General features: G+C 51.3%; 1 protein-coding gene across 4 annotated transcripts; it reads left to right on the top strand.

The window, feature by feature from the left end:
• The first annotated feature begins 3,130 nt into the window (after positions 1 to 3,130).
• Positions 3,131 to 20,453, top strand: HOXC4 (homeobox C4). 4 transcript variants are annotated; one of them, XM_059886694.1, is made up of 4 exons: positions 3,131 to 3,277; positions 17,605 to 17,721; positions 18,359 to 18,803; positions 19,288 to 20,453. In XM_059886694.1, exons 3-4 carry the CDS (start codon positions 18,365 to 18,367, stop codon positions 19,641 to 19,643), a joined length of 795 nt encoding a protein of 264 aa, XP_059742677.1. In that variant the 5' UTR covers positions 3,131 to 3,277; positions 17,605 to 17,721; positions 18,359 to 18,364; the 3' UTR covers positions 19,644 to 20,453. The 4 variants fall into 4 exon arrangements, with proteins under 4 accessions (XP_059742677.1, XP_059742676.1, XP_059742675.1 ...); XM_059886693.1 differs by lacking the exon at positions 3,131 to 3,277 and adding an exon at positions 10,969 to 17,442; XM_059886692.1 differs by lacking the exon at positions 3,131 to 3,277 and adding an exon at positions 10,971 to 17,442 and having other exon boundaries at positions 17,868 to 18,803.
• Positions 20,454 to 21,196: the final 743 nt, after the last annotated feature.

The following is a 21,196-nucleotide window of genomic DNA, read 5'->3' as shown; positions in this document are numbered from 1 at the left end:
GAACCTGGCTTGGGCCGCCTCTCAGAATTCCTGCCCCAGCGTGGGCCGCCGGGGTTCAGGTGGGCCCTGCCGCCGCGGCAGGCCCCACGCCCGGACCCTGCGGCCTCGCCCTGTCCTTTGTTCGGGCTTAGGCGGGCCAGGCGGGCTGCCGGCTTGGTGAGAGCATGGTTGTGCTTGGCAAACCCCGGCACCATCTCGGGGTACTTCTTTGTAGCCACTCAACTCGATGCTCATTTTTTAAATGATCTGCATATGAAAGGGGGAGATGGCTGTCTGCCTAGGGCCCCCTCGGTTGCCCTATGCTCTCTAAACCTGCGCCCCCCCCAACCCCAAAACCTGGAAACCTGTCCAGCCTGCGCTCTCTGCATGTCCTCTCAGGCCCCCAGCCTCAGACCGCTAGCTAGCTCAACCATTGGGGTTCCCTGCTACTAGACCCCACAAAGGTTCTAGAGGCTCCTGGCTGCCCAGTAGTCCTTGCCACGACTTTCGGTGTCCTTCTGCCCATCGCTATTGTCAAACTATTTATTAACTCCACATCTTTCCTGAAACTATATTTTGTCATATCAAATAAAGACAGAGAACAGGACGAAAGATACAGTGGCTCCTCTCTGTTTGGGGGGCATGTATTGGGAAAAGTGTCTAAATGGGCTGCGGGGTGTTGGGGAAGGCCCACAGCCTTCAAGGGCTCCTTCAAAAGAATTTTAGGAGAGTCTAGGAGCATTGAATAGAGGCAGGTGAAACTGAGCTCCTTTCCTAACCCTGGCTCCAAGAAGAACCTCTTGGGGAAGGGGAGGGCACCCAGACCGTCTCTACTGCCTTTTCCTGTGCTGTGGCTGTCCCAAGCATTCAGGCCTCTGTACCCACTCCAACCCTGACTGGGTGAATCTGAGGCCTCTAGACTGGCCGCCGCACGCACTGCATGCCAGAGCTAATCTGCAGGGACCAGGGATCCATGGCTCTGAGGTGCTCAGACTCAGGCCCTCCTGGGCCTTTGAAGAGCTCTCTCAAGGCTAGGTGGTCTCTGAGGGGTCTCACTGGACATAGAGGAAGGGTTGAGCTCTCAGTCTAGGGGCCTGTTTGGTCCCCCAGACAATGCTCAGAAAGAGCTGGTACTGCCTGGTAGAGGGGCACTGCAGGAGGAAGTGTGTGACCTTTGTTGGGGCGGGGGGAGCAGTGGGGCAACCTGCAGTTTGTACCTGCCTGGCCGGAAAAGTTCAGATTGTCTTCCCCACCTCCTAGAGCCTAGGGCTATGCAGACAATTAGCTGGGAAAGGAGCTGCGTAGACCAGTGCCTGAGTCGCGTCTGTTGGCCCGCCATCATTTATCTCAGTCTCAGAGATTTTGTGTGGAGGGGGAGGGGGAGCTAAAGAGAAGGGGGAAATGCAGAGAATTCAGGTGGTGCCTGAGGCTGGCCTAGGCCCAGAACAGCTCTGCCCCAGGCTCTTGGGATGGGATGAAGGAAAGAAGCACTTTACGGGAGAAACAAATGTGGGAAGGGTCCATAAAACTTTACTGCATTTCCTCTCCTGCCTCCCACGACGGGGTAATTTCCTGGAGCCAAGCCTAGGCCCCCCACACTGGGGGGCGGGGGCCAGTTCGGGAGCTGGGCTCCGAGGCTGTTCCAGCAGCCAAGAGGGAGAGGGAGCAGAGAGGATCTGGGGAGGGGGAAGGGGAATATTTATGATTATTAACGCTGATGCTACTTGGATTTATTATAAGGACGGACTTCTCTGCATCCTACTGCTTAAGCTGCCAGTCTGTCTTTTATTTATTTTTTTTGAAAGATCCAAAAGCCTTGCCTCACTCCTAACACACAGGAGGTCTTACACAAGTTTCTTGAACTGCACCCCTGGCTACACCCTTCGTCTTCTCAGAGCACTCACCAGGTTAGGGCACCCGTAATGTCTCTCTTCCATTAGCTCATAGCAGTCAACCCAGCCCAGCACCAATTCATCTCTCTCAAGCCCCCTTCCTCTCAAATAAAATGTGTGATTTTCTTCAGGGAGTTATTTTAATTTTTTCTCCATGCTGAGTAAAACTATTGGGCGAGCAGTGAAGCATGGAGAAGCACTGGCGTCTCCAGTGGGTAACAGTTAACTAAGAAAGAGGCCGTGGCACCCACCACCACCCACCCCAGCCTCCCTGACTGCCAGGGAACAGGCTCTGTGCTTCCTCCCCATTGGCAGCGGGGGCGGGGGTGGGGGGAGGGATGCACCACCCCAGGGGGAAAACCAGGGGTGGAGGCAGTGTGACAGACCTGCTGAGCAGGGTGCACAGATGCCTTCTCCCCACAGGGTTTGGGCCTCTTTCCCTGGAGGAGCTGGAGGACTTGGGTAGCCAGAGCCGTGCCAGCCAGTTTTCCACCCTCTGTCACAGTCTGCAGGCCTGCGCCCAGGCCCCAGCCTCTGCTTCAGCGGCATCAGCGACCATAACTTAGACAGAGGCTACAAATCTACTCCCGTGCACTGGGAGTGGTTGCAGCCCAGACCCCTGCTTTCACCGCTAGCAGAGGCCTCCGCGTTGGAGTCTGGGGTGGTTCTCCTACCAGCCAGCCTCCTAGAACGATCTTCAAGTACTAGGGTTTGGCATTGCTCTGGGGGAGTTTAATGGAGGGGCTTCTGGGTCTGACCAGAGACCACGGAGCCTGCTTCTCCACTCCGCCCTGGAACCCACCCCCTCTGGCAGCGAGAAATAAGGGGAAGAAACATGACTTACCTTCCCGGGGGAGTGGGAAGAGGGGTACACGGCCCACTCTGAACAATTAGAGGATAGAGGAGGAAAAAAAAAATAGGAGGAAGAAAAATATCAACACGACCTTGAAGGCGACAGGTCCTTATGGAAATAAGTAAGTAAGTAAATAAATAAATAAGGATCCACTCCTCCCCCCCCCCCACCCTGCAAGGGGTGTGTGGGGGTGGGGCAAAGGAGCAGCAAAAGGGCTTTTTAGTGTAACTGAGCATTAGAGAAATACGCATGGCTTCTATGTGAATTTAGGAGTTTGAAACTTTTGGAGGTTATTTATGTGAATGGCCTGAAGGCAAGCCCGTGAGTGGCTCTTGGGGGACCACGTGATGTCATTAAACCAAGTTTTATGGTGTAGGGAGAGCTGACAAACCCACAATATATTTACATCATATATAATCTTAACTGTCCAGCCACGCAGCTGCTGGTGAGGTTTAATGCTAGGACAGAGGGCCTGGCAGTTAGAGGGGATTACGGCGCTGGGGATGATGGTGAGAGAGGTTACATCTTCGCAAATGAATCCCAGGCGAACGCTGTAAGTTAATTTTCTCTCTCTCTGACCCTTTCTCCCATTTACTTAATGTCCCCCCAACCCCGCTCCAGATAGGAGGCAGTTCCCACTCATTAAGGGGAGGGGAAGAAGGCCTCCCCAGGCCATGGTGGGAGAGAAAGAGAAGCCGCTGGGAGGTAGAAGGATGGGGGAGTTTGTCTCCTCAGACCAGCCCTCCCCACTCCCAGCCCCTTAGTTCCTCCAAATGCAAGTTAACTGGGGTAAAGAGAGACTTGGATTCTTTAGAGCTTCACTAGGTCTCCCTGACCCCCTTTCCCTTCTCAATTGGGAAGAAAGACAGCGGCAGACACAGGGATGTTTGGTGTTTGTAGGACTGTGTAAACTCTAGGCGCAAGCGCAAAGGGCCTCTGGGGCCTTTGTCCTGGGGAGGGGCCAGTTCAGCCTTGGCCAGTGGCCCAGAGACCAAGGCAGGGCGGGACGCTGGGGAGGGGGCCAGGGAAGGAGAGTGTGAGACTACTGAGCCTGCGACCTGAAACGGCAGAAGCATTTTAAAGGTAGAGGATGGAGCCCAGGAGGTCCCCAAACATTCTTTCTTTCTTCACCACCAGACCTAAATGGGCAGCTGTCCCAGTCTCCACAGTCTGGGGGTCTTAGCCGGTCTGGGGCCAGTATGGTTTCATGCCTCCCTCTCTCCCTCTAGCTGTTGAGATCTTTCCTGGTGTCCCCAGCACTGGCCTGAGGTAAAACTAGGCCCTGGAGGCCAGGAGGCTCCTGCTGTGAGTGGAGTGTAAATGGGTGTGGGAGTGGAGGTAACATCTTTATTGAGCCTGGCCAGGGAAGTCCCTCAGCTCTGAGGAGAGAATGGCCTCTGGGGGATGGAGCCTTCAGGACCCAATATGGGTTTGCACCCTGGGGCCAGTCTCAGGCTTGGGCTCCCTTCAAGTTTCTAGGAATGTTCCTTCCTAGAGGTGTCGTGGGACATGGAGGCACGTGTCCTCCACACCTTCGAGTGTGTACCCTACCTGACAACCTAGGAACTCAGGTTCTCTGAAGGGGCCAGGGATTCCGAAGCCGGGCCAAAAGGCGGGCCCTTCGAGGGTGTAGCGTCTTAAGTCCTGGGAAAGGGAAGGGGAGCAGATGGGGAGAGGGAGTGAGCCGCCTGGAGGGACTGACTGCCCTGGGGGCTAGCAGCTCTGGGTGCCTGCGGTGTGGAGAGGTGCGGTTGGATGACTGGAAGAGGACACTGCTACTGAGCCCCTGCCGCCCAAGAGACTGAGGCAGAAGCAGGCAATCAAGCAGAGGCAGGGAGCCCAGGCAGACTCTGGCAGGGTGAGGGGGGACAGAGACCCAAAGACACTGGGCACTGGGCGTCAGAGTTGGAGCCGCATCCCTCAGGGGACTGTCACCTGTGTGAGGAGCACAGGCACCCTGCTGGAAAAGTCCAAAAGCCTCCCCCTGGGTCCTCAGTCCCTCACAACCCACCTGCCCCACCAGCCTCCCACACCTTTATGTTCCGGGAAAGTGGCAGGATCCCAACGGACTCCTTCCAGTGGCCCAGAGGAGAATTAACTTTCCTGTTCTTTATGGGCCCTCCTCCCTTCTCCTCCTCCCCACTAGTCCAATTTGGAGAGTTTCTGGAAACTTTCCATTCAAGCAGCAGGGAGATGGGAGTTTCCCTTGGTCTATAACTTGACTCTTCCCCTCCCTCTGGCCTCCCTAGTACTTCAGGGAGCAAATCTAATGGTCTTCAATAAAGAATTTAAGCAGGGCCAAAGTTCCACACCCAGGCAAGACTCACCACCTTCCCCCACTCCTGGCGAGATCGCAGGCCTAGTTCTCTCAGCTCTGTGTAGCAGGGTGAGCGTGCTTCTGTTTAACAGACTTACATAGCATTTCTTGGAGGGTTTCTATAACTTCCTCGTCTTCTTTTCCTGTTTCTTAGGCTCAAAAGTTCCATGTAAATATCACCCCTTAATAGATCCTCCTTCCTCTCAAATAATTTGCCAGAGCGTTTTTTTTTTCTTCTTCTTCTTTTGTTTTGTAGGACTAATATAAAGGGAAGTAGTAGTACAACAGGTCTTGAAATTTTTGGTTCTCCCACCCCTCCCCCACACTGGAATTTGAGGTTTCTCTAGAGTAGGGGGATGGGCAGTCCATCAGGTGCCCCAACTAACCTGGAAAGCTTTTAATTTTGTTTCTAGGTCTTTAACCCTAGAAGAGGTCAAGCAACCAATCAGAAATATGCTAAGCAGGGTCACATGGCCTCCACTAACCAATCAGCCAAAAAGGGTCTCACCCTTCCCTGCTCTCTTCTTCCTCCTCCCTCCCCACCACCCTCTTTAGTTTCTGGGTCCTCCCCGTCTATGATGTGAAGGGAATAAGTGATGCTGAGAATATTCCAACCCCTTCCCTCTGTCCCTTACCCAGCTCTCAGGAGTCCGCGGCTTTTGTCCTCTAGTTCTAACAAAGTTGTATTTCGAGGTCAATCTCAATTGTACTGGGACTGGAAGTTGTATGGGCATCCTCTGCATTACTCCATGTTCTCCTGTGTGATCCTACCCAATTCCCTGCACTTTATAGATATGCCCTTTCGATTAGGCTGTACAGTGGGTGTGGATGCAAACTCCAGCCCTGAATTCAAATTCTGTGATTATTCCCTATACACTTACCTTGCACAACTTTTCGTTTTTATTCTCTTCCTATCCTCTTGAGCACAGGTGGAGCGACTAGAAGCGATCTCTTTCAATTTTCTTCCTGGAAATGCTCCAGAAGTCACTAGCTTTATCAAAGTGCCTCTGGCGTGGTTGGGGAAGGCAGCAAAAGTGGAGACTTTCTGAAAGTTGTGTTTGGTACCTTTAGTTTGTTGAGTAACTTCAAGTCTGGAAAAGGGAATCAGCACAGAAAACCAGGACCCTTGCCTCACTGCTCTCATATGAAACAGTTGATGGATTTAAGTCCCCTTCCTTTCCATTCTTTTAACAAGATATGCCACTGCTGCTGCTGCTTTATCCTGGCCAATGGCTATCAAAGGACACAGCCACTGAAGATGTGGGTTTTAGTGTTTATATTTACATGGGTCAGGTCAGAATAAGCAATGGGTGATAAACTATTTCTGAGCAAAACAGCTGATGGTGCAGACAGTGTGCGTGTATGGCAGGAGTGCATGTGTCTCCTGAACACTTGGACTGGGCCCTGAGCCAACTGACTTGCTTTTCAGGTCCAGACCCAGGCATTTCATCCCCCATCCCTCAGTCTCCAGGGCTTTGTTGCAGGGTTAATTTTCTGATTGAGTTCCACCACCACCCCCCATCCCCGCAGCTGCACCCCCCCCACCCCCACCCGCACCAGCAACCTCCCCTTTCTCTGCTGATCTCCTGCCCTCTTTGAGCTGACTGAGCAGCAGGAGTTCTGATGGGTGGTGCCCCCAGACCTCCAAGCCCTCCTCTGGGGGTGTCAAGGGATAGCCCAGTTTGAGCTGGGCTTTGTCAGCATCCCCGCGGTGGTAGTTTGCTTTCTAGGTGGGGCTGATTTGGGGACAATGCCACAGACCAGGTGGGAAGGATTAGAATGAAAAGCCAGAGGAAGGGCAGCTCTTCTCAGAAACCACTGGGCCCTCACTTCCCAAGTTACCTTCAATCCCACCATTCTATTGACTTCTTTCATGAACTAGAATTAGAGCACACAAACTTATTTTTCCCTGGTAGATGGTGTGGTAATCTTGTCTAAGACCAATCCTCACCTCTAGTGTGGATATCTCATGCTGGAGTTTCCAGATTCCATGAAACTAAGGCAAGAAGGGGGGAGGGGTGTGGCTGGCTCCTTCTAAGCAGGCACTGGGAAGAGAGCTTTTATTGCCTCAGCCCCTCCTAATATCCAGGTCAACTTTATCTGTCTCTTTGCCTCTCCCTCTCTTTGTGTAATTACTTTGGGTTGAGTTTCTCAACGGAAACATCATTGCCCAGGGCTTCAGTTCTGTGCTTTCTTTTCCTGAAGAGACAAGCACTGTTCTGAGCCTCCTCCTCAGTGGGATTGTAGACCCTGGAGCCCTTAGCTGTGGAGAAGGGAGAGAATCTGGATTCAGGACCCCCCAAGCTCGGGCTCTTTGGCTTTCTGAGATGCAATTTAAAGAAGAGGCTAGCTGTTAGAGAGCCAGGAATATCTCATCCTTTTTACTAGGTCTTTGTAAACCCGAATGGTGTACCTGTTCTAGTACTTCCCTTCACTGCTTTGATAGGGCCCCAGGAGCCCAAGGAGTCTGGACTGAGGAGCTGAAGTAATAGAGATCTCTTTGTCCTTGAGTCCTACAGAAGAACTCTGGGATCCATTTTCTTCTTCCACTGCTAGGAAGATCCACTGTGTGGGGAGTGGGAGGGAAATGAAATTTAGGACTTGGGAAAGTTGGGCTGTCTAGGACCTTGTTCGGCTTCTGATAACCAGGCCTTAGAAGCTACAATGAAAGGTTGACCAGGAGGCTCTGGGTATGCTGGGGAGCAAGTACAGGAAGGAGGCTACTTCTCTACAGCTGACTCAAACACAGAGAAAGCTCTGCCATGATGTGCAGCCCCATATTAGGGGGTGGGATGGTGGGCTTAATTCCCTGGGATCTCTTTAGTTCTGCATGTGTCACAGCTCTGACAGAGTTAGAGGAGGCTAGGTTCTGCCCTGGAAAGAGTCCCACTTCTCCCAGCCCCCGGCCCAGAACATCACACACAAAAGTATATGTATGTGGCCAAGTACGGTATTAAAGAGGTCAGAAGCCGAGGCGGGACACAGTAAACCAGCCTTAAACTAACTTCCCAGTCCTTGTCCTGCTCTGTTCTTCCCATCAGCCCAGCCTGAAGACCATTTGTCCTCCCCCTCCACACTCATGCCCTCAAGCCCCAAGCAACTATTGAGTTTCTTCCTTTCTGCTTCCCTGGAAAACCAAACCCCTGGAGCAGCCCCCACAGAGGGTGGCAGCCAGGCTCTTGGTGTCTTTAGTGTCCTGTTGGCCTGTTGAGTTGTAGGGGAGTTGGAAGGCAGTGTGAGACCATGAAGCCAGATCCTTATCTGATCAAATCCACTCTTCAGGATCAAACTCCAAATATCTCAGGGCTGCTTCTTTGCTCAGATAGTGGAGAAAATTATTGTCTATAAAATGCTTCTTTAAAAAGTTAATTTTCTGGCTGGAAAACCCAGCGTGTGCGTGTGTGTGTGTGTGTGTGTGTGTGTGTGAATGAAGAGAGTAAGGGTCAGGTCCCTCATTTTGGATTGTGTCTCTCCCCCTCCTCTGGGTGGAGGATGGGGATGTGGGCTGGGGCTTTATTGAGGGTGCTTTTCCTGTTGGGAGTAGTGGTGGGTCATAAAACCTGGAGGAGGTTGTTTTGATCTGGTGACTTCTCAGGAAGTAGCATTTGAGCTTTTGCTTTGTAAATCACTCTCCCCTAAACTGGCCAACTAGATTGGATTGCACTTCCCCAAGCCCACCTGGGGCCCTTCTTACTTCCCTTTCCCCAGTAAACCAAAGCAGAAAAATCAAAGCAAGTCCAGGGGCCCCAGATCCTCTGCCTCCAATATGAAAAGGGCTCACTGGTGATTTGACCCCTCTAAATTCGGCATGTTCTGGGTGGTATGGCCATAGTTCTCCTTAAAATTCCAGATTTAAAAATCATACCATCTTTCATTTTCTTTTGCCCATGCAGACTTTGGTTCCCCCAACCCCTCAGTTAAAAAACAAGTAACATGGAAGGTAATCAGCTTCTGAGTCTGGTGGTAGATACAATGACTCCTGGGGGCACTACTCTCTTGTGGGGCTGCCATCTCCCTGTGATGCATTTCCTGAGCCCCAAACCCCTTCTTGACAAGGTGGGACTTTGGGTGTGTAAGAGAGAGCTCATGAAGAGAGGGGATGGGACTGAGGCATCATCTAGCATTATATGAATGGAGGAAACTCTCTGCAGTCAGTGACTGGGATTTATGTAATTAAGATGCATGCTGGGGTGTGAGTGAAAGCCCACAGCCTCCTTACTAACTGAACTGTAGCAAAAAAAAAAAAAAAAGCATTTTACCTAAATGGCTCCATTTTGTAATGTTAATGACCCTTTCCCTCCTAAAGACACCCCTGCTTCTCAAGGGTCCCTCTGCCAGCTTTGGGCTAGGGAGCTAAAGGGAAAAGAAGTAAAGAGGCTTCTATCTCTGTCTCAGTTCAGGCTACAAGTTAGGATGCTTTCAGGCCCAGACATCAGGGCTCCTATCCATAGCCAGAGAAATGCCCCGTATGCTGGAAATGAGGCCATAGATTATATGAATTCCTGGGCCCTCTTAGCACTTACTTGCACAGGCTCCAGTTTACTCTCCTTCATTTCCCAGAGAAGTCTGAGTTGGGGCATCCCAAACCCGCAACCATCAGAGAATCTCCCTCATTCCTAAGGCTCGATGCAAATACACTGCCTTTATAGAGAGCTGAGCACTTCCATAGCTGTATACGGGAAAATATATTTATAGATCACTCCGTGTATAATAGGATGTATGTTTTCCATATCTCTCTACTCCACATTTAAATGCAGATTTATAGATCTTTAGATTTATAGATCCACAGTGAACATAACAGTCCTCTGTCAGATTTCTGTGTGCACATTACCAATCTCTCTATAGTGCTGGATGTATAGGCTGGGATGTATTGGTACAGCACTCCCTAAATATCTGGATGAATATTTGGTGAGCTTTTTCTTTCCCCTTGGTTGGAAAAAGACTCTGAGTGTGTTGCTCAATCTCTATTTTGAAAAATTTATCTAGATTTATGCAAAAGCCCCAACTCATAAAATAGCTACATATTGAAGCTACATATTTGGAGATCTTTATAGTCTTTGCAGTTTTGCTGCAAACTTAAATATTTGAAAGTATGTTTAGAGATGGTTCCATAATACATGTATCTATATGTAGGGGCATAGATCTCCCTCCAGAAGGATATAAACTTAATTCATCTCTCTGTCTATCTCTGTGTCAATAAAGACATAAGGTGAGTGCCTTTATTGGGGATAGGGAACAAATATCTTTCTGGCTGTTTTGCTTATTAAAGAGAGTGATTCTGTTCCTGTCTTCAAGGTTCCCACTAAATAGAGTCCAAAGGAGTTAGCTGCCTCCTAAAAACCTGCTCTAGGGACCACAGCCCTCTCCAGGCTTTCCCTGTGACCTGAAATCCCAGCCCAATCTCCCCAACCTGCAGGACCTCCCAGAACAGCCGCTAAGAAGGGAGAGAAAAGGGAAGAGTCCTAGGACTATGCTCCTCTTGGCTCTCAGGGTGGAGAGGTTGAGGGAGGGAAGCATGAGTCTCCCCAACACAACTGGGCCTTTGAAATTTGGGGAAAGATGTTCAAGTCTCCCCCTATTTTTGGAGGGTGCCCAAATGGTGCGAGGGTCACTGCCCTACCCATAAATGCCTCCTCCCCAATTGTTCTTGGTGCCCAGGGCCCAATTAAGCGGCTGCCTCACTCCCGGCAGCCGAGCTCTTATCGGCCGGGGATTGATGCCTCCGCGGCTCCTGTATATCATTTCCAAGATTTTTTCTGTCCAACTCCTCGGCTCCTTCGGCTTCCGCGGCTTTGACTAATGATTGCTACAGATGCCAACGTCTCCAGAATCCTAATAGCCAGGCAGGCGGACTCTTATTTACCCGGCAACATTGCCGCGGGGGAAGGGGGGCTGGGGGAGCAAGGATTGGGGTGTTGCAGGTTGTGGGGGACAGGGGAGAAGGTTGTGATCAAGTTTCCCTGAACTTCTTCCCCAGTGAGAAAGACATTCCCAACTCCCTCCTCTCCCTGAGGGAAAAATAGAATCATAAAATAGGGCTAATAGTAACTCATAGTTTGCCTCGTTGGAAAAGATCAAAGAATGAACAGGACATGGGAGAATAATCAGAGAAGTGTTTATTACTTGTAAATAGATGAGAGATTAAGCAGGAGACCAGCAGTTTAGGAAGGAAAAAGGAGGGTTTCTTTTATTTTTTTGTCCGGAGGAGGAGAGACAGGGAAAGTCAGCCACGGTGGGAGAAGGGGCTCCTTTTTAAGTTTTCGCGTCTTCCCCGTCCTCTCCCCACCCCAAATCTGGTCTTCCCATCCGTGAAAATGCCTCCCCTTTTTCCCTTTCTTCGCCTCACCTTCGGTCACTCCGGTGTAGGGATGACCCGCGTGTTGCCGACCCCGGTGCCTCCTCCCAGAGGCCGCTCGGGTGCCCGCTGGGGCTGCCGGAGTGCTGGGGCCTCTGTCTGGGGGTGGGGAGAAAATCAGACCCAACAGCCCACTGCGGGCTGGGGGTCGCCGGCCTTGCGGTTCCACGCGGGCCGAGTGGCGGAAAGTTGCAGCCGAATCCGCTTCTCCGGCGCTTCTGGGCCGCCAGCGGGGCCAGGTCTTTGGGGGGAGAGGCTGGAGTTCCCCGCCGAGCCTGCAGCCTGGGCATTGCGCTTCCTCGGGTCTCCATCCTGACCTTCCCAGACATACACACTTCATGCCGGTGAAGAGACAAAAAAGCCGAGCGGCCCGGCTCCGAGCCCAGGCGTGGAGTGCTCACTCCAACCCGGAATATTTTTCTATCAGAGAATAATGGAGCACAAAATAATTCAGCAGAGCGGATGGGCAGGAGCGCAGTGTGGGAGCCCCGCGCGGTGGGCCGGCTGCACAGCGGGCCGCGCCGCCCAGCCCCGGAGGACCATTTCGTTGGAGTGTAGAGCGAGGCCGCAGCCCAGCCCTGACCCAGCAGCCCGAGGGCCAGTCTCTAAATGACGGCCCTTCAAGAGGACTCGGAAATGCAAAAAGGGAGCCGAAAAATTTAAACAGTCTGAAGGTAGAGGCGTCCCGGCGCGGCCAAAGCGAAAATCAATTACGTAATTAAAACGGGGAGAGGGCGAGGCCAGAGGTTGGGGGTCCCGGGTTCCGAGGAGGCGGCCAAGGTATGGGCCGAGGCGGGTGAGTGGCCCGGGGATGGGGCTCGCCCGCCACGGCCCGGAGCGCGAGGGGCTGCGGGGAGGTTTATCACAGATCGCTATTGATTCCCGCTCGTCTGGGGAGAGCAGGCTGCATGTCCTCCTCCAGGCCGGATCCTGAAACCGACCGATGGGCCTTTCCGGGCTCCCTCATTTTTTATGGGGTTGCGGCACGCAGTGAAAGACGGCTCCCCAGATCCCAGGAGTGCCCGGATCTGTCCAGGCAAGTTTGTCTGAGAGTGCAGGTGGCACCAAGACATTGCCTCCGGGTTTAAGGGGATAGAGGAAGGTGGTACCCTAGTTTCAGGCACTTACATGTTCCTCTCGGTCTGGATTCCCCCAGCCTGGGAATCCAGGCTTGCTTTTGGAATGACTCTTATCTAAGGAGGGAGGCTTGGAAGGGATGTGGGTAGGCTTATCAAGGGGAAACTTGGGCCTGAGCTAACTGGATCCCTTAGGGGTCCCAGGGACCCCAGAGAAGGAAAGGGAACAGTTTCTGGAGGAAGGAAAGAAGGCACACAGGGAGCTCTGTTTGTGAAGAAATGATGTTCTTGTTATTATTGAGGTTAATGATGGTAATGATTGGGTATGGCTGGGTCAGCCTGAAAGAAGAGCTCTCCACAGCCCTTTCTCACAGAGGCTTCTCTGGAGAAGTCACTGGCTCTCCGACCTAGCTGTAATTGGGGAGAATAAAATGAAGACCTTTCCTCCCCTGCCCTTTCCTCCCCCACTCCTTAAGAACTCCAGGAAAAAAGGGGACACCTTGTAAAATCTTCATCACCCACCCCAATAATTTCCCCTCTGCTCTCTCCAGTAAAACGCGTCATTTGGGGGCACTGGGCTTTTGCCAGGCACCCTTCTTATGAAGTTCAGCAAGCAGTTCCTGGGCCAAGTCCCCAATAATGAATTCTGTTTCTGACTCTGGAGGAGACCCAGGATTCTCTTGCCTGCTCCATGGAATTCTCCCTCTATCCTTGTCTCTGCCTTCCTTGGTCTAGGGTGCCTCAACCCATGAGTCCCTGGAAGCTCAGAGGCCAAGAACAGATTAGAGTATTTTGAGATGCCCTCATCAACCCCAAAAGGAACCCCACCTTCCTATCGGCTTCTTAATTCTGGGAGCACCAGGTCAGCTCTCTGGAAGCTACCCTAAGCCAGCCTAATTCCTAAATCTTTCAAAACCACATTTAGAGTGCTTTAAAAGTAAAAGTCCTTTCACCCACCTCTAACAGGAAAGTTCAAGTTAGAAATACTCAGCAGCGCAAGCTTCTTGCAGCACTGTCAGAATTTTTCAATAACAACAACAAAAATAAGAATTAAAGCTTTCATCAAGGGGAGAAAGGGACACCCCCACCCTAGTTTTAAAGAGGATATAATCCTGCAGCCTTGGACGAGAGTGGGGAGCAGGGGTCAGTGAGGCCAGGATGAGCAAAGAAGAGGATGGGGAACCCAACCTCTAACTAACAATTTCTCCAGCATAAAAATGAAACATCAAATTCGTTAGCCCAGGGCCTTCATTTTTCCCCTTCCACATTATAACTAGTTATTGAACTCACTGGAAGATCTAAAGGCCATTTGCGAAGAGACAAATTTCAATGGAGTTTCCCCATCAATAACCCCATGGCAGTGACCTATTGGAACAAGTCAAACACCCGAGGTGAAATGCAGGTCACTCTGTCTAACCAATATTAAAATGCGGCCACTTTTTAAAAAGCCACTTTAAATGAGATTTGAGGAAAATTGAATTCCAAGGAAGGCAAAGCAAGGAGGGGGAAATTCACGAGAGGACCCTGCTTATGGTCTCCGAACAAACAGGAGAAATTCATCTTTAATATTTTAAAGGGGGGCAAATTAACATTCCATGATTGCTTTTTTTTTTTTTGAGACTATAAGCGATTCCAGGAGAAAAAAAAGGTTGAGTATTTTCTGGTGACACGTCTGGGTTATTAAAATCATTTTAGACCAATTCATTACTTTTACTGACAAGAGATTTAAGAAAAAATCAATTAAGCATTTGCATATTCTTTTGCATACATTAGCCCTGCCTGCTGGCATTAGAAGGGGACAAAACACATACATATATACAAATACACACACAGCGGGGAAAATGGGAGTCTTGCTTTATTTGGGGGTTTGCAAGTTGCTTGGAGAAAAAAAAATGGAATGAATTACTTGATGGTATACCATCTAAAAGTCAAATTTATTTGAGGAAGAGGAAAGAGACGTGTTGTGATGTTTAATCTCTAAAACAACAACAAAAACCATATATACACGCGCGCGCACACAGTCACATCCTGTCCTTCTGAGAGTGGGGAAAGGAATGACACCTCATTTTCCCTCTCTTTGCCCGCCAAATCCTGAGTTGGCTCTCACTATTTTTCTCCCTAGGAAAATCCAGGGAGTCTGAGAGGTGAGATTTTAATGCAGCAGAGAATCAGTGGAGTCGCTGAGGTCTCTCAGCCGGCAGCTTGTTACTGGGGAGGGGAGGAATATGGGTTATCCAACGGTCAGTATGGTAATGCGGGCACAATAAGGCCTCGCACACAATGGACACATATTTTTCTTCAGCGGTGTCAGAAGGGAAGCGCTTTGTACTAAAACACGTTTCCGAAAGAGAAACCAGATCGAGATTTAGAAAGAATATGGGGGGGGCGGATGCGGGTAGCATTCAGAGAGTGATTGTTTGGAGGCTGGCAAAAGGTGATCAGAAAAAATTAAAAAAATAAAATTGGGGCTGAGAGAGGTAGAGGGCAGAGCAGGGGTTGGAGATCCCTGGGCTGATGAGGCAGGAGGGCAAAACACAAAAGGAGATACAAGGATTCATCACGGACAAGAGCTGCTTTAGGCCCCCCCCAACCCATTAAGCTAACGCTAAGTACAGGAGCCCTCAGAAGGGATCTTATTTCTATGCTCGCAATAATATCCAGGTGAAAATGTTTGTATGTGTGTGTCTGTGTAGCGGACTCTGGCTTGCTGTTTTCATGTGATAGGCGACTTTCTTGCTACTGAGATATAGGAGCCCAAAGAGAGTTTTTTTGGTAAATGATGTAGATACATGTGGACAAATTTGGGGAAATCTCCCAGATTTTACTTTCTGGATCCGAATGTCAAATTAGCTGTGCAAACCTGGAAAGAAAACTCCACGTATTTATGGCTGCATAAGGAGGCACTTAATACATCAATAAATATTAATAGTATGAATGCACATGGACTTGGCATTCAGTTGAAGGCATCTGAACTCTCTTGGATCTGCCTACACACACTGGCCCAAAGTGGGTTTCGTGCTCCCTTTCCCTCAACGCACCTGCAGGAGCTCAGAATCCTGGGGAGTGGGGGTGTAAGATGGGCCGAGCCTTGGAAAGGACTTCCTAGCAAGCCCAAGAGGGTGAAAAGAAGGAAGAAAAGCAAGTTGAGGCGGGGGCAGGGCTGGTAGAAGGTGACAGTGAGGGCTGGGAGGAGGGGAGCCAGGTGGAGGTGAGACTATTCCTGGCCAGCATAGGGTGGGGCAGCCTGATCCAGGTGCAGGCCTAGAAGGGAGGATGGGGGTGGGGCTGGAAGGCTTTCTCCTTCAGCAACCTTTCCCCCACCCTACCTGAGCTCCTGGAGTTCTGCCTCTCCCCAGGTTGGGGGCTGGGGCTGGGTTCAGAATTTTTCTGTAGGACAGCAGTCAGCATTGGTTTCCCTTTGGCACTTCTAACAACTTGTAATTAACCCACCCCCCAGCACCAATAATAAACCAACTAAGCAGCAGCCTTCACCTTCTCAGAGTCTCAAGCTCCTCTTCCAACCAAACCAGCCAATCTTCACACGCAGAGGGTCCCAGATAAGAGTGGGCAGGAGTACTTTGGAAATTTGAGAATCGCCTCTAAGAGGTGGTCAGCCTCCAGGGAATTCCGGTTCTCTCACCCATCTAGTGGCAGCAAGTGGGCACTGACCTCTGGGCAAGAGGTTTCCAGGGACTCCCAAGCACTGGCTCTTGGTGAGCCTAGGGTGAGGGTAGGGGGCTTGAACATGGCAGGAAGAAAGGTGGCCACGGGCCCAGGCAGAGGGAATCAGTCCTTTGGGGCATCTGCTGTGGCCCAGCTCTCCAACCTCAAGGTGAGCCCTAATTTGGAAGTGAGAACCCTCTCTGGCATCCCAAAGGTGGTGAGAGACAGGTTGGGAATCTCCTGCCTTCAGCCTCCCTCTCGCAACGGTTTTATTTTTTTCCCTTTCCCCTCCTCATTCCCTTAATTGCAGATGTTCTAATTAAACCCTCAAATAGTTGTTATGCCGTTTTAAAAGGTACTTATTCAAGTGTCAACCAGGCTGGGCTGGGAGGAGGCAGCGTAGGGCGGCGAATTAAAGGTAGATTGACTAATCACAGCGGCGATCATAATAATAAAATCAGAGGGGAAAAAAATCACATTACGACTTTTCGTGGAAAGGAGGGAGCAGGCAGCCAGCGGCCGCCAGCCCTGCGCCGCCGCCGACACAAAGAGTGCGGGCGATTCCGCGAGACTGATTTATGACGTTTTACAGCCCTATAAAAGCTGTAGCGACGAGGCAAGCGCTCCTACCACCGCTGGCAGATTTAGTCTAATAAATAAAACATAAACAGTTAACTTTATGTGTCACTTTTATTGTTATCAAGTAAAATATAGCCGAGCCCCGGCAAGCTATGATTTTAAACTATAATTGTTATCAAGTGCAACAAGGGGACCCAGCTCCCTCCCTGGGCTCTCCCTTCTGCCACCCCCACCAACTCTGAGTTATGGGATCAGTTAATTAGAATTGGTGGCATGACGTGGCCACCCCTAGCTGGCGGGGGGGGGGGGGGTGTCAGAAAGCAGCTCTTCTTGCCCCCTCCCTCCTCCATGGCCCTGCCACCCCACCATCAAGGCTATTCCTGTGGGTGGGTGGCAAGAGAGAGGGGAGGGTGCAGGAATGGACTGGAGACCCCCGAGTCCCGCCCAGCCTCCCCAGCTTCGTGAGCTCACCCCTCAGTTTTTGGAAGGCAGCCTGGAGCTGACCCTTGGGGATGCGTGTTTACATGTAAACACATGTGTTACATGGATACAATCCCTGGCCGGAAGCAGGCTCTACTAACGCAGGCCTTCCTCCTAGCTAGGTCTGCCCTCTGTGGGGATGGAGAAGGAAGAGCTCCCAGGGCCTTGGCTGGGCACCATCCCAGGGGACTGGCCCCTGGCAGAGTGCTCTCCTCCTTGCCCCAGGTCCTCGGGAACCGGCCTTGGAGGTAGTTGTCAGAAAGCGGCAGGCCAGGCAGAATGGAGAGCAGAAACAACTGCCAGCGGAAGAGATCCTCTGCTCCAGGCTGGGCAGGGAGGGTCAGTGGGCACTTGGGGAGGGCAAGGCTTCTGAACTATGCTTTTGCCAACCACTTCCTGTCTCTCTTCAGCGGGGGCTCAACCCCCAGACCTCCAGAAATGACGTCAGAATCATTTGCATCCCGCTGCCTCTACCTGCCTGGTCCAGCTGGGACCCTGCCTCGCCGGCCCCCTGGCCAGAGGGTTGGGTGAGTGTGTATGGAGAAGAGGGCTGGACTCTGGTCTCCTTGGATGGCGGGGTACCACAGGCTCTCCAGCCTCCTGGGCTCAGCCTGGGCCCCTCCCCATCCAACCGCCACTCCAGTCCTCATTCAACTTCCTCTTCCTGCGAAAGAGGGGCGCTGCCCCGTGACCTACACAGATTGAGACAGGATCGCCATGAATGGGGATCTCTGGAAAAGCTCGGGAGCCGAGGCCCGAGGGGTACACCGGAGGTTCAACGGGAGACTCTGGGAGGGGGCTGAATCACAGCCTCCCAACAGCCTCCCAATGCCCAGGCTTTGGAAAGGAGCTGGGGGCTTCCCATCTCCTTTGGCAGGGGAGCGTTGTCAGTCGGAGGGGTGTGTACTGGGGGCACCCCAGCCCCTGCCAACTAACCCCACATCACCACCACCACCCCCCAGCACCACCACCACCACCACACACAAAAAAAATTGGATACATTTTGAATAAAGCGATTCGGTTCCTTATCCGGGGACTGGGTTGCTCCGTGTGATTGGCCGGCGGAGTCACATGGTGAAAGTAACTTTACAGGGTCGCTAGCTAGTAGGAGGGCTTTATGGAGCAGAAAAACGACAAAGCGAGAAAAATTATTTTCCACTCCAGAAATTAATGATCATGAGCTCGTATTTGATGGACTCTAACTACATCGATCCGAAATTTCCTCCATGCGAAGAATATTCGCAAAATAGCTACATCCCTGAACACAGTCCGGAATATTACGGCCGGACCAGGGAATCGGGATTCCAGCATCACCACCAGGAGCTGTACCCACCACCGCCTCCGCGCCCTAGCTACCCTGAGCGCCAGTATAGCTGCACCAGTCTCCAGGGGCCGGGCAATTCGCGAGGCCACGGGCCGGCCCAGGCGGGCCACCACCACCCCGAGAAATCACAGCCGCTCTGCGAGCCGGCGCCTCTCTCAGGCGCCTCCGCCTCCCCGTCCCCAGCCCCGCCAGCCTGCAGCCAGCCAGCCCCTGACCATCCCTCCAGCGCCGCCAGCAAGCAACCCATAGTCTACCCATGGATGAAAAAAATCCACGTTAGCACGGGTAGGCAACTTTGCTTTTTGCTCTCCCCCTCCCCTCTTCCCCAGCGCTCCCCACCCTCCTCGGCCCCCGCCGGCCCCGTCCTCCTTTCTCTCCTTCCCCCTCTCTCTCCAGGAGCGACTCTGGGTTAGCACAATTGAACTGGATTTACGAGCGAGAATGGGTAATTACATCCCCCATAAATTTTATGGCTTAGCTACTCTGGGCAGTCCGAGCCATGTGCTACGATCTGTTATGTATGTGTGAAAACTATGCTCGCTTTCTAAGGGCGCATAAATAATTCAGTGTCGTTACAATGAGGATTCCCCTCTTATTACACTACAAAGTCTCCAGCTCCCTTCAACTTCTTTATAACCCATTTAGCTTGATGACTTTATTTCCATCACCCCCTCCTCCTGTTCCAACAGAGCTGAGGATGGGGTGAGGGTGGGGGGCGGGGAGCCTGCTGCCTTTGAACCCCACTATTTGCTTTCCCCCCTCCCCTCAGTGAACCCCAATTATAACGGAGGGGAACCCAAGCGCTCGAGGACAGCCTACACCCGGCAGCAAGTCCTGGAATTAGAGAAAGAGTTTCATTACAATCGCTACCTGACCCGAAGGAGAAGGATCGAGATCGCCCACTCGCTGTGCCTCTCTGAGAGGCAGATCAAAATCTGGTTCCAAAACCGTCGCATGAAATGGAAGAAGGACCACCGACTTCCCAACACCAAAGTCAGGTCAGCGCCCCCGGCCGGCGCTGCGCCCAGCACCCTCTCCGCAGCCACCCCGGGCACTTCTGAAGACCACTCCCAGAGCGCCACGCCGCCGGAGCAGCAACGGGCAGAGGACATTACCAGGTTATAAAACATAACTCACACCCTGCCCCTATCCCAGGCCCCCCATCCTCCCCTCACACACAAATTGACTCTTATTTATAGAATTTAATATATATATATATTTTGGTTCTTTTCTCTCTTCCTCCCACCTTCCCCCTTGTCAGTTCCAAACAGACAAAACAGATAAACAAGCCCCCTGCCCTTCTCTCCTTTCCACTGTTAAGGACCCTTTTAAGCATGTGATGTTGTCTTAGCATGGTACCTGCTGGTTTTTTGTTTTTTTTTTTTTAAGGCCATTTTGGGGGGTTATTTATTTTTTAAGGGAAAAAAACTGCAAAAATTATATATTGCAAGGTGTGATGGTCTGGTTTGGGTGCATTTCAGGGGAAATGAGGAAAAGAAAGAAGGAAAAAGATTTTTAAGCCAGTACTCCTCCTCCTCCTCCTTCCCCCCTCTTTCCTTAGGCCTTTTGCATTGAAAATGCACCAGGGGAGGTTAGTGAGGGGGAAGTCATTTTAAGGAGAACAAAGCTATGAAGTTCTTTTGTATTATTGTTGGGGGGAGCTGGGAGGAGAAGGGGGAAGACAGCAGACAAAGCTAAATGCATCTGGAGAGCCTCTCAGAGCTGTTCAGTTTGAGGAGCCAAAAGAAAATAAAAATGAACTTTCAGTTCAGAGAGGCAGTCTATAGGTAGAACACCCCACCCCACCCCCATCATGGTTATTGTGTTTTTGGACTGAATTTACTTGATTATTGTAAAACTTGCAATAAAGAATTTTAGTGTCGATGTGAAATGCCCCGTGATCAATAATAAACCAGTGGATGTGAATTAGTTTTACGTCAGTGTCTGATGGTTTCTTTTTCTCCCCCTTCTCCTTCTGGCCTGGAAACATCCCACCTTCTCTCTAGAGTTGCTGAAGTTTACTCTAAGCAAATACACAAATCTTAACTCTCAACTCCAGTTTCCCAAGGTCCTTAGAAGATCCAGCAATAGGTTTGGGGCAGAGGATGTCAGAAGAGGGGATGTGGAAGAGTAGGGCACTCCCTCCCTGAGTCTGTAGGGGCCAGACTCTCCTGGGGGGTCTCACTTTTCTAGAGTTAAACATGGTGCCTTCTTTGTCTCTTCCTCTCTCCTCTCTTCTCCCTTCCCTCTGGTGAGTAGGCCTGCCTAATTTGCAGATTAGAAGGCAAGTTTAGGGAGTGGGGACGAAGAAGAGTTTTCATCTTTGGGGAGTTCTTTGGGGCTGAAGGATTAGGAAGATGCCTCTCAACATGCCTGTTGTCATAAAAGAAGAAACATTTTGAGCTGGTGATTCTAAAGCAGCAAAGTGACCTGTCAGGATGGCTTTTCTGTTTGTTTAGACTTGGAAAGAAGGGTGAAGTGGAGGCCAGAGGCCTGGGAGGCCCTCTTGCATGGGTAGGCCTCAAAGCCTGATGCCTGGAGATAATGAAGCACTCTTATTCCCTGCTCCCCCACTCCCACACCAACTTTTATCATGGACCTGCTAGATGTGGAGAAAAGACACAGGGAGAGGCAGGGGGATCACCTTTCTTCCTACAACCTCCCAGGTCTCCACAGGA

This window comes from Bos taurus, chromosome 5 (genome assembly GCF_002263795.3).
Source record: "Bos taurus isolate L1 Dominette 01449 registration number 42190680 breed Hereford chromosome 5, ARS-UCD2.0, whole genome shotgun sequence".
Lineage (NCBI taxonomy): Eukaryota > Metazoa > Chordata > Mammalia > Artiodactyla > Bovidae > Bos > Bos taurus.
This window is presented reverse-complemented; position numbering and strand designations above follow the sequence as displayed.